The sequence below is a fragment of the Tupaia chinensis genome, unplaced genomic scaffold (assembly GCF_000334495.1).
Source record: "Tupaia chinensis unplaced genomic scaffold, TupChi_1.0 Scaffold139457_1, whole genome shotgun sequence".
NCBI lineage: Eukaryota > Metazoa > Chordata > Mammalia > Scandentia > Tupaiidae > Tupaia > Tupaia belangeri.
Window position 1 is genome coordinate 179,102 of NW_006199342.1, and position 12,787 is coordinate 191,888.

The 12,787-nt window shown below is 38.2% G+C and overlaps 1 protein-coding gene across 3 annotated transcripts in view; it reads left to right on the top strand.

The window, feature by feature from the left end:
* PEX3 (peroxisomal biogenesis factor 3) overlaps positions 1-7,265 on the top strand; it is a 55,111-nt gene extending 47,846 nt beyond the window's left edge. For 2 of the 3 annotated variants that reach the window (XM_014593016.2, XM_006161909.3), the window contains exons 11-12: positions 1,282-1,378; positions 6,868-7,265. In XM_014593016.2, the coding sequence (XP_014448502.1) occupies positions 1,282-1,378; positions 6,868-6,951 (181 nt within the window). In that variant the 3' untranslated portion in view covers positions 6,952-7,265. The remainder of the gene's footprint in view (positions 1-1,281; positions 1,379-6,867) is intronic. The other variant, XM_027765689.1, reaches the window with a different exon arrangement.
* The last annotated feature ends 5,522 nt before the right edge of the window (positions 7,266-12,787 follow it).

Below are 12,787 nucleotides of genomic sequence, written 5' to 3' on the forward strand. Positions count from 1 at the left end.
GGTCCTGACAGCTTCATTTCTCATCTTCTCTCTCTCTCTCTCTCTCTGTCCATCTCTGGTCAAATTAAAATAATAAATAAATGAAGTTAAATAAAATAATTATTTAAAAAATATAATAAAAGCTTAATTGTTAAAATAGCAAGTTACTCGTAAAAGAATAGCTAAATCAGTGGAATACTATATATAGTCCAGAAACAGTCCCTAACATATATAGGCTACTAGGATGTGATAGTGGAGAAAAGACACCTTGTTTAATAAATATTGGTAAGACAAATAATTGGATGCTTTATATAACTAATAGTAAAATAATAAAGAATCTGAACGATATATATGACAAAAAAATTAAAATTCAGGAGGCATAAACATTGAAGTATACTAAATGAACTGGCAGCACGGGAAGCCACAAGGCTAATTACAGGTTCAGGTCACTGCCCCCGTTGATCTGGAACATGCAGGTGGGCACAAGTGTCCAAGATTTTGATGAGCTTAATGAAGGGGATCACAGCATGATGATCCCCTTGATGATACACATCTCTTTCTCTCTCTTTTGCTCTCTCTTTTTCTCTCTCTCTCTCACACACATACATGCCCTCTCTAGTAAGAATGAAAGACAAAAAGAGAGAAATACTTAACCTATAAAATACTGTTTTCATCTAGCAAATACAGAATGATTGAAGAAAAAGATAGTGTTCAGTGCAGAAAGAAAGCATGATGGAGCTAGTAGTGGTACACAAGGAGGCAGAGGGCATTTGGCAATATGCATTATAAGCCTTAAACCTCTTCATACCCCTTGACCCAGTAATTCCATGTTTAGCTACAGAATTACTTGCATTAAGAAAACTTAAGCAGGGCCCCATAGCTCAACAGTTAAGCATGGTGCATAGGGAACCAGATCCCATCTGTGATTTAAGTCCCAGCTCTAGCAGCTTGAAAAGCATGCCGGGTGTGTGTACCTACCTACCCAGAATCCTGACAGGATAGAGTAATGAGGGACCAGGATGGTGGTATAACTCTGCCCCTTTTGGTGGGGGGGGGGGCTGCTTTTTCTCTCTCTTTCACACAGGCACATGCACCCTCTGGCAATTTAAAAAATAAATTAGGCAAAAATTACCAGATGGAATTAACCACGGTATCAATTATAGTTGTTATTTCTAGGTGGTAGAATTATGTTTGTGTTTTCTACTTTGAATACATTTCCCTAAGTCTTCCTCAATGACTCTGTATTTTATAATTAAAATGTTAAAGTCCTGTAAGGTAATTATTATTGTTATGATTCTTTAGTCTTTCCAGTGTCAGCCTGCCTTTAGCTAAGATAATTCCAATAGTAAATGGACAGATCCATTCGGTTTGCAGTGAGACACCTAGTCATTTTGTACAGGTAAGAAGAAAGCATGGGGGCATTATCAAAAACAAATTGTATTCTTGTTGTGGTCATGTGTGTCTAACATAAAATTACATTTTCTGCTGTGATATTTGTTGAAAAGAACCCAAAATTTGAAACCATATGTAAAGTGTAGAGAAAGCCTCATGGGAATAATAATGTTATCATAGCAAATTTATAAGTTGGGAGTACCTTTCCTCATGTCTACTGCCTGTTGGACAGCATTTAGTCCAAGTGCATTCTAACCAGGTGAATTTATGGGCCTTAACAGGGGTTTTTTTTTAGAGATTTTTGCTATAGGGCGCATGAGCTCACCAGAGAGAGAAACAGAGAGAGAGAGAGACAGAAAGCAAGAAATCACCCCCTGGGGGGGATGTCCATGCCACCATCCCTTCTCTATTTTCCTCTCAGGAGTTTGGGCACGCACGCACATAGGCCTGGCATGAGTTTTAAGTTCAAACCACAGTCAACTACGTGGGAGTCCAGCAGCATAACCATTATGCCATCTGCTGGTCCCCAGAGCATCATGTTTTGCATTAAATGTGCTGGTCAGAAGATTGAGGCTTGAGGCATATCCATGGTCCAGTTCTTCAAATTTTGAGGAAAAATTTAAAATTTAGTGGAGAAGTAAAACATTTTAGCAACTAATAAAATATAACCATTAGTAGTGCATCAATAAGCTGCTAACTACATGTTGCATGAACAGTGGGTTGTCAAATCATTTTTTAGAGTGTCTGAAATTCCATCTTAGGAAAGCATTTGGAACGCATTGGGTAAGACTGATATTTTTAACAGGATAACTTTAAAAATGCAGATTTGGGGGCTTGGATTTTGTTTTGTTTGAGTTATTGGGACACTTGGAAACTATTAATAAGTAAAAAAGTACTTGCAGGATACTTCCATTGCAGACTGCTTTAATAATGTACAGTAAGAAGAGACCTTAGAGCCACCTTAATGCCTAAAGTTTGCACCTTTTTTTTAAAATTTATTGTAATTTATAATTTATATATAAACAATACACATCTTTGTAGGGTACAGAATGACTTTAAAAGCATGTGTGCAACATATAATGAATAAATTGAGGATATTAACATATTTACCACCCTCAACATTTAACATTTTATTATGTTATAAAGATGTGGAAGCCATTCCAATGGTTATTCTGGAAGGATGTACTGAAGTGTCTGTGATGTTCTTTACTGTGAGGTACAGTTCTAAGGACAAACAAATCAATTAAAAACCAGACAACAGAAAGTCTCGTACATTAATGAGAATGGGGTTTAGGAAACAAAGTTGGTGGGACCAGCAGATAGCATAATGGTTACGTCACTGGACTCCCAAGTAGTCGACTGTGGTTCTAGTCCTGGACCTGGCAGTTTAAAACTCAAAACGGGCACATGTGCATGCACAAAATCCCAAGAAGAGAAGGGACTGTGGCCTGACCATCCCCCGCAGGGGGTGATTTCTCATTTTCTGTCTCTTTATCTCTGTCTCACTGGTGAGTGCATGTGCCCTAAAGCAAAAAAAAAACTCTTAACAAAAAAAAAAAAAAATACAAGTTACACCTTCTTAGTACCATTTGTCCAAATTTTGTTTATCTTCCCTGTAGACTCAGATTCAGGAATGTGAAGAGCACTGGCAGTAAGGGTTGTATTATTTCTTCCTTTCACTGCAGTGTCACTAGCCTGTCATGTGCATATTTTTGCTCTCTTTTCAGTCTTCTGTGTAATCTTTCTCACCCAGAAGAGTTGCAAAATAAATAGTGAATAATAAGGCTGATCTCATTTCACTGAATTTTAAGCTTCACATATTTCAGGCATTTGAACTTTAACTCCACTCCTCTTGACTTCTAGAAGTCTCTGGCTTGACCAGTAGACTGGTTGTTTTTACAGATAAGTGGGAAATACAGCCAAGTGTAAAATGTCATTGTTAGCCTTATTGCTTACATCATTTTATGTACCACATTTTAATAGCTAGTAAAATCACCATTGATACAAATATTTAGCAAAGTTTTCCAGTGTGATTGGGTGTAAATTTATTTCAGACCATAGATTGATATGGCTGCTACCAATTTTCTAAACTATAATTTTATGAGTTAAAACACCAAGTAATCTATTTATTTATTTATCATCATAATCTCGTTTATATTACATTTAACCACATATCACTTTACAGTGTATTACATTTCTCTTTTCCAGAAGGAATATGATGCATATCAGTCAATACAGAGACATTAAAATCTCCATTTCTTTTTTTTTTCTTTTCTGTCTCTGCTTTTATAGTCATATGCTTCATTATTTCAGTACATCTTTCATAAGCCCTTTGCCTTGATTAGAGTTTGTTCATTTACTTAAAATTAATCCTTTTCAATGTCTGCTACTACTTCAACCACACAGGTGTATAGGAGACCCTATTGTAGGAAGGCTGAGGAACAGGGACTGCTAGACTGGAAGGGGCCAGCTGGCTGCTATTTCAGGCTTCACACACCATGCATCCTGTGTGAAAGCACTCGCTGTGCTCTGGCAGAGGATAGCAGTCAGAGACCACACATAAACTTAGGAGAGTGGCTGTTTCAATAAAACTTTATCTACAAAAGCAGGCGACAGTGGTTTCGGTCTGCCGCCCACTTTGCTGACCCCTGTGGTAGAAGATAGAGTACTAGGAGGTAGTGTAGCTGGAAAGGCAGGAAATCAGGAGACAACTGAGAAAGCTAGTTTTTTCATGTTCTTTTTTTACTTGTTAAGTTTATTTCTTCCATGACAGAGAGAGGAAAGCATCCCCAACAGTGTCTTCACACCACAATCCACCCCCAGCCTGGGCCACGGGCGTGTACATGCACACATAGTGTGTACAGAACTCAGGACACCAACTCAAGGCCTTCTCATGAGTCCAGCTGCACAGAGCATTCCACGACTACTGCACCCCTGTCTGGCCCTCAATATAATTTTCATATTGCTTTCAAATAGCAGGAGGAAATTGCTTTATTTCTAACTAGTAACATAAAGAGAAGGCATTTATAGTCTGAACCAACCCTGTGATGCATAATTCTTATCTCAGATTACTGAAAACTTATCTAGGAACTGCATCAGGATACAGTATTTCAGCATATTTAAAGTCCTTACTGTAAAGCTGGGTCAGTAAACTAGGACCTAGGAGCCAAATCAGGTCAACCACCTGTTTTCCTAAAGTTTTATAGAATGACAGCCATGCCCATCATCTTCTTTATGGCTGCCCTTGCTCTACAAAGGTGCTTCATAAACTTGTTTGCACACTTCTTCTAACTGAAAAAAATAAAAACTCTCCCAGTGTTTCAATTATTTTAATGTATAATTTTAAAAACTTCATAAACTTAAGCTGAGAGCTATTTCATAACTCAAAAATATGTATATCATTAAATGGATTCCAGACCACAGAAACAAACACACCTAACAATAATGTGGCTGATGGCTACTAATTCATTGTCCAAAGTGAATATGGACCTGCCTGCTATTGTTCACATTGTCATTCAGCCTGCTGCTGCTACACCTGATTTGCTGGGGCTTATGGGGTCTTTTTATGTTGTGTGTGTGTGTGTGTTTGTTTGTTTGCTTGCATAGAGAGCATGCACTCACCAGAGAGAGAAATTATCCCTCAGCAGATATGACCATGTTGTAATCCCTCCTCCTCCATTCTTCGCCTGGGATTTTGAGCACACATGCCCACCATTCTTTTCAAGCCACCAAGTCCAGGACTCAAACTTCAGTTGTCCATGGGGGAATCTAGCGCACTACTACCACACCACCTGCTGGCCTGCTGGCTACTTTGTTGTTTCTTTGTTTGTTTTTAACTAACCTTCATTTGTAACCATGTGATTCATTGTCTGACCTTCATTTGAAAGATTTTTTTCTGCTTCTGTTCTTTTCTCCTTAAGCACAAAATTGTTAAAGTTATGCTCTTTGGAGCCAACAAGACCATAAATACTAACAAATGTCCTGAAATCAGGGACAATACTAGGTTATACATTCATTTTCCAAATGATCCCAGAGTGTGTTTGAAGTTTGTTTTTAGATTTTCATAGAAATGAACACATAAAAATTGCTAAAATTCTTTGGTACCTGGAAGTATGTCTGTAAATCCTGGTTTGAGAACATTGATCGAAAAATATGTTTCGTCAAGCACCTGAATACTTGACACTGAATACATTGAATTCTCTGATCAGAAATTAACCATGCATTGATTGAGATCAGGACTTGTCTAAAGGTCATGTGAGCCTTTTGATACTGAAGGAAAAAAAAAAAACACAGCCAGGTTTCCTTCCATTTCTCTGAGCCCACAAGGGCTCTCACCCTTTTCTGTTGACCCTTCCATACTGGTGGAGCCCAGGGACCTCGTCTCCAAATAGTGTCTGTAAACATGTACAGTGAAACACAAGACTTTAAAGAAAACCAATTACATAAAGCTTTCTTTGTAAAATCCAAGTTATGGTGCTGCAATATTGATTCTTAATAGATTAAATAACAGGACATAATGGGAATTTCAGTCACTTCCACAAGTGCTAAATGATAAGAAATATCTGTGGTTTCTGTTGAAGACAGATTCACACATCCTGCTGATACAATTACACTTTGTTGCCTACATTCATACTGAGGAAATATTAGATTTTAGTTACTAAGAATAAAGATACTGATTTTTTTCCTTATCTTCACATTCAAAAATGCCTTGAGGAGTGAGGGGTAAGAAGTCTTGCTCTAAAGTGGATTTGTGTGTTTTGGGTATGCATGTGTGTATATATAATCTGCACATACTGCATGTACACATACCATGTTAGACTTTCTAGAAAGTTACATATCTCAACCATGTCAGGTCATCTTCCAACAAAGACACCTTCAGTCTTATACATTCAGCATTGTAATAATTGATTCAACAGATATTTAGCATTTGACATACACATAAATGTATTAGAATGCCTATTTTGATGTATTTTTTTTACCCTCAAAGTCACTCTTGAATACTTACACCATCATCTCTTATATAAGAATGTAAACAGGGACCAGCAGATAGTGTAATAGTTATGACCAGCAGGTCGTATAATGGACTCCCACGTAGTTAACCAGAGTTCAAGACCCAGACCTGGCAGTTTAAAATTCACGCCAGGTGTGCGTGCATGCATGGTCAAGATCCTGAGAGAATGGAGGAGAAGGAATTGCACTGTGGTCATCCCCCCAGAGAGTGATTTCTCGCTTTCTGTCTCTCTGTCTCTGTCTCTGTGAGCACATACACACTATAGCAAAGATTTCTAGAAAAAAGAAAGAGGAAAGAAAAGAACCTAAACAATAAACATTTCCTAGAATTTGTTACAGGACAAAGTATTCCTGTCCTTAAATGATTTTCTTCTTGACCTTAATTACCACAAAATTTTGGGTTAAACTCATTGCTCTGTTGCAGAAATGAACTTGAGTCATCTGTACTTTTTATAAACTGTCATGTTATATTGTCATCTTTACTAGGATCTGTTGATGATGGAGCAAGTGAAAGACTTTGCTGCTAACGTGTACGAAGCTTTTAGTACCCCTCAACAACTGGAGAAATGATTTTCCCTCGAGAACTACAGTGGGATTCACTTACACTGAAAAAATAAACCACACCTAGAGTAACAGTTTGTTACTGAAATGCCTAATAAACATATATTCTTAAACAAAGTCTCCATTTCATAATGAAATAGATTTATTTGACATCTTAATATATTTTTTAAATTCATCAACAGACCAGTTTCTGTGGGCATATCTCAGTGTACACACAGTGCAAAGATCAGAATTGTTAATCATTTGTTACTCCATGGACATTAGTTCCAAACTGACTAAAAACTAATGTAGATAATGTTTTTATATGTGTAATATGTTGTGCAGTGTACTTTGACATTAATACCAAGGAGAAATCTGGGAAATAGGTCTAGGGTGTGTAAAATTTGGAATGTACTGTAGTTTTTGGACTTTAGTAAATGAAGTGAATCAGACTCCTGCAGCTACTCTTCAAAGGAATAAATTATTTGTCTCAAATATACCTTGATGGAAGACTTTTCTTATGCAAATCAGTGAATTTCAACAACTATGATCAGCTGTTTTTTTCTTTGCCTTTTTATTTTTGCTGTATTTTCAAAGGCTTTGTTAACGAGCCTTAGAAAGGTACATACTGATTTAGAGGCTAAAATTGTGTTGATGCTGTTTACTCACAGCTATTATTTGTATATAAATAATTTTAATAACTTACTTTGTATTGATTTTGAGTACAGCAAATATCTTATTGCAATAAACTATTTTAGTAAAATATGGTTCTGTTGAGTTAATACTTTTCAGCCATTAACTTCTTTGTCCTATAGCATTTTTTGCTGTTATTTTGGAAGCGAGAGCACAAGTTTTATTTTAACTGGTAGTATAATGGGTGCTTTCTTTTAACTTGTTTACAAAAAATAAGTAAATAGCATTACCACTGAAAAAGAAATAATTCCTTGTCTCTAGTAAATCTATAGTTGTGCATTTAATAGGGTAATAAGGGCAGAAATAAATGAATCATTTGCGTATCACTAGCACAGTAGATGTTTTCAGCAATACAGAATATTTTCAGTCACATAATTTTATGTTCCACCCACATAATATATAGCTAAATAATAGGAGGTAGGAAATGAATTGTGAAGTCTCTTCTGAGGCCTCGCTAGGCCTAGAACGGGCTGCTTGGGAACCGTGTTTAAAATAGAGGTGTGGGCCAGCCCACAGTGTGGTGGTTTTGGTCTGCCTGCCTCAGTTCCTCTCCTTATTCACACCAGAACTCAATCACAAGTACCTTCCCTAATGACTGTCACACCCAAAGGCCCCACCCTGGGACAACACTTTTACAAAACAACCAAGTGAATCTTCAGAGGACATACCATTATCCTAACCATAACACATAGACACACACATATTTTAACTTTAAATAGTCTTATTTTTCAGTTGTTGCTGTGGGACACTGGTCTGCCCTAACTTTTCAATGTAGGTGTGCTGAGCCAGGGCACTGGGGGCTAGCGATTAGAATCACTACTTTCCAGCACAGGTCCGCTGACAGGTGGTTTCCATTTTTCTTTCTTATACCAATCCCATGTATTGGATTACATAGGTGTGAACCAGAGATGCAGAATTCTTGCAGATTTTTCTATATTCCCTAATCTTTCAGAACTGTCTTGCCCACCCTTAACTAATAGCCTAAAGAAATTTTTAAAAATGTTTAAAGGCAACATACTTTTATCTGGTTTTTACAAATCATTCAGCTCAGCTTCCACAGAAACTACCACTCTGACAATCATGTTGTCAGCCTATATCATGATGAAAGCTCAAATGGCATAATCAATCAGGTATCTGTAGTTTCCTAGAGTGGCCATGACAAATCAACACTAACTGGGTGGCTTCAAGCAACAGAAATTTATTCACTCACAATTCTGTTGGCGAGAAGTCTAAAATCCAGGAGCCTGCAGGGCCGTGCGTGCTTCCTCTGAAGGCTCTCAAGGTCCTGCCAGCTCTCCTGGCCTCATGACTCCAGGCACCACTTTGCCAATAGCAGCTTAACTCCAATCTCTGCCTCCTCTTCACATGGCCTGTGTGTGTGTGTCTGTGTCTTTTTCTGTCTCTTATTAGGATATTGTTCTCACTGGATTTAGGATCCACCCAAATTGAATATGAGCTTATCTCAATACTTAACCTTAATTTTATTTGCAAAGACAGTTTCCAAGTAAGATCACAGTCTGAGGTCCCATTGGTGAGCACTGTTCGGCCCACTGCAGTGACAGATGCAGCTGCCCACGGCCACGGGCAGAAGTACAAGATGTGCCTGCTCCCTGAAAGCCTGCCTGCAGCTTGTCCTGGGCGCCATCAGTCAGTGTGTTCTTCCAAGGAGATGGAGACGTCCGTACAGCACGTTGGTAAAATGGATATCACTGAAAAGTGCTTCTACCTTTTCTCTTCCAAACTCATATAAATGCGATTGTTACTGTATACATATGAAAATCCGATAGTATTTTTTAATAATTTTTCTATTTGTTTAGAAATTTGGCAGGAAGATTCTTATCTAACTAAGCCTTTTACTAACAGAAATGAAAGGAACCAAAGGCAAAACATCTGTTGTATTTTCTGTTGTCCTTATTCATATTTATTTGAATGTACTCACCTTGTAGAGCAACTGTGTTGCTTCAATATGGGAAACATAAGAAAATAAGATGAAATCTTATTAAAGTGATAGGCATATTTAAACTAGCAAAGTCAACATCAGTGTCTAGATTACTCTGTCTAGTGATCTAGTTTGGTTTGCTTTCAATATTTTTCTAGGCACTGGAGTTCAAAGTTACTGAAAATGGGACCAGCAGGTGGTGTGGTGGTTAAGGTGCTAGACTCCCACATGGCCAACTGTGGTTCAAGTCCAGACCCAGCAACTTGAAAATTGTGCTGGGCACATGTGCATGTGTGCCTAAAATCCCTAGAGGAGAAGGGATTGTGTTATGGTCATCCCCCTGGGTTGATTTCTCACTTTTTTTCTCTCTGTATCTCTTTGTGTCTCTCCTTTGTGGTGAGTTCATGTACCTATGACAAAAACCTAAAAAGAAAAAAAAATACTGAAATTCAGGGCCAGCACCACAGCACTTAACCATGGTTAAGCACTGTGCGTGCGGAGCCAGGTCCCACATGGCCCACCATAGCTCAGATCCCAGCCCTGGCAGCTTGCAAGACACGTGGGATGGTGAAATGGAAAAAGGATTGCAGTGTGACCATGCTCCATCAAGGGATGCCTTTTCTCTCTTTCTTTCTCTCTCAGTCTGGCAAGAATACACACATTCTAACAACTAGACAAAAAAAAAAAAAAAAAGTTACGGGGCCAGCCAGATAACATGGTGGTAAAGTGGCTGGATCCTACAGACAGTCTATATAGTTCAAGTTCTGCACCTGCAGCTTGAAAAACACCAGGTACATGTGTGTGCATGCCCAAAATCTTTAGAGAAGGAGGATCACAGAGTGAGTTCTTGCTTTCTTTTTTTCTTTTTGTCTCCCTGGTGAGCACACACACACTCTCTAGCAAACACATATGAATAAACTTTAGAAAATTAAAATGTAAAAATACTGAATTTTTTTTTAGTTTGTTGCATGCACTCACTGCAGAGAGACAGAGAGAGAGGGAAAAGGAGAAAGCTCTTCCCAATGGGGTGGGGCCATGCCACAATCCTGTCTCAGCTTTTCCAACCTGTAGGGATTTGGGGCACACATGCACAAGTGCCTGGAGCTTCTTCAAGCTGATAGGGCTGGGATTCGAGCTGTGTAATTGAAAAGTTACTGAAATTTAAACAAAGTAATTTAAAAAAAAAAGATTTTTGCTAGAGGGCACATGTGCTTGCAGGAGAGACAGACAGACAGAGAGAGACAGAGAGCAAGAAATCACCCCCTGGGGTGGGGCGGCTACACCACAATCCCTTCTCTTCAATTCTCCTCTTGGGATTTTGGGCACATGCACCTAGCATGAGTTCTAAGCCTCCGGGTCTGGGACTTAAACTGCTAAACAAAGTAATTCTGTACCTAAATAACTCTAGAAAAGAATTAATTGGTTGGAGGATAAAGACTTACTGGCTTAAATTGGGCAAGAAAAGGTCTGATTTTTAATTGTCCTTACTATAATGCTTGCCCTCTTTAGCACAGATAATTCTGTAAATTTGCCAGTGTTTGAGTCCTTGTTGAGACCAAGTTGTAAAAGTTTACATGTAAACAAGAAATACCTTAAATAAACTTAAATTTGGCGTATCCTACTTTTTCTTTTGTACTGTCCAGTTATTTGGCAAAGAACTTTCAGTGTCTCTGAAAGGTTGAGCTGTATTTTGTCATTTAGCTCCCTCCTTATGGATCATTAAATGCTATATCTGTCTGTAATGTACTTATGTATTCCTATTATCGCCTTTATTCTTCATTTTAAAAGGTGGACAGACAGGGTAGAAGTTCAAGTGGCGCACGGGTTTGAGTCTCGAAAGTACTTTGTTCAAACAGATCATCATATTTTGTGTTAGGACTCCTGTCACGTCATTTGATTGGGTTTTGCTTTCCTGTTTGTTTCTCAGTTTCATGTTTGAAATCATACAAACCTGTCATTGCATCTAATAAAACACTAATTAGCACTTAAGAATATTAAGGTATTTATCCACTATAGCTAAGTTTGGCATGGTTTCAAAAATTCAGTAGTTGCAGGAACTATAGCAATAAGTACTTGATTTCAAAAGTATTCAGCCTTGGCATGGTGGTTAAGGGAAATGGATTCCCATATGGCCGACAGTGGTTTGAGTCCCAGACCTAGCAGTCTAGCTTTCTCTCTCTCTCTCTCTCTCTCTCTCTCTCTCTCTCTCTCTCTCTCCCCCTCCCCTCTCTCTCTCTCCCCGCCCCTCGTCTCTCTCTGGTCAAATTAAAAATAAATAAATAAAGTTAAATAAAATAATTTTTTTAAACAAGTATTCGGCCTTACTATTACTTTATAAAATAAATGTAGTGAATAATGTTTTATTTCGCTCTCTGAAGAAATTTGGAAACAATGAGATGCCTGCCTTTGACTATTGTGTCCAAATGGAAATTACAGTGTTTCAAATATAGATATGCCTATGTTGAACACCTTGGGTTGAGGGGAATGAGTTTTATCATCAGTTTTTCTTTACATTAAAATCAGTATTATTTTTGCTTCATTTTAGGGAATATCTGAATACACTTACTAATTTTCAACTAATTTAATTTTTGAAGGCAAATAAAGCAAGCAAACTTACTCATTTAAATTGGATCTCAAATTAGCTCATCTATAAGAACAGATCCACATCCCCAGCCCTGACTTCCTTACACACACACACACACACACACACACACACACACACTGTAAGAATATGTACTAAAATATATAGGTGATCTCAACAGTGACTTTATCTTTTGAGCATTTCTGTATGTTTCAAGATACCTACAATGAATGCGTATCAGCTCTACAGTTAAGAGGGGGTAAAAGACAAAACAATTTTATAAAAAGACCATTAGTGGAAGCTCTGGAAATACATACCCGGCTCAGTTTATTACGTCCCACCTATATTAGCTGGCAAGGACTGCCATAACAAAAGCCACAGCATGGTGGCGTAAACAACAGAAATGCACTTTCTCACCATTCTGGAGGCCAAGATCATGATGTTGACTGATTGTGTTCTCTGGGGGCCTCTCTCCTTGACTTGCAGGTGGCTTCCTTCTCACTGTGTCTTTACATGACCTTTCCACTGGGCCGTTGCCCCCAGTCTCTCTTCCCCAGCTTAAGGATACCAGTCCTACTGGATTGGGGCCCCTTCCTTTTGACCTCATTTCATCCTAATTACTTCTATAAAAAGGGCCTGTTGCCAAATACAGT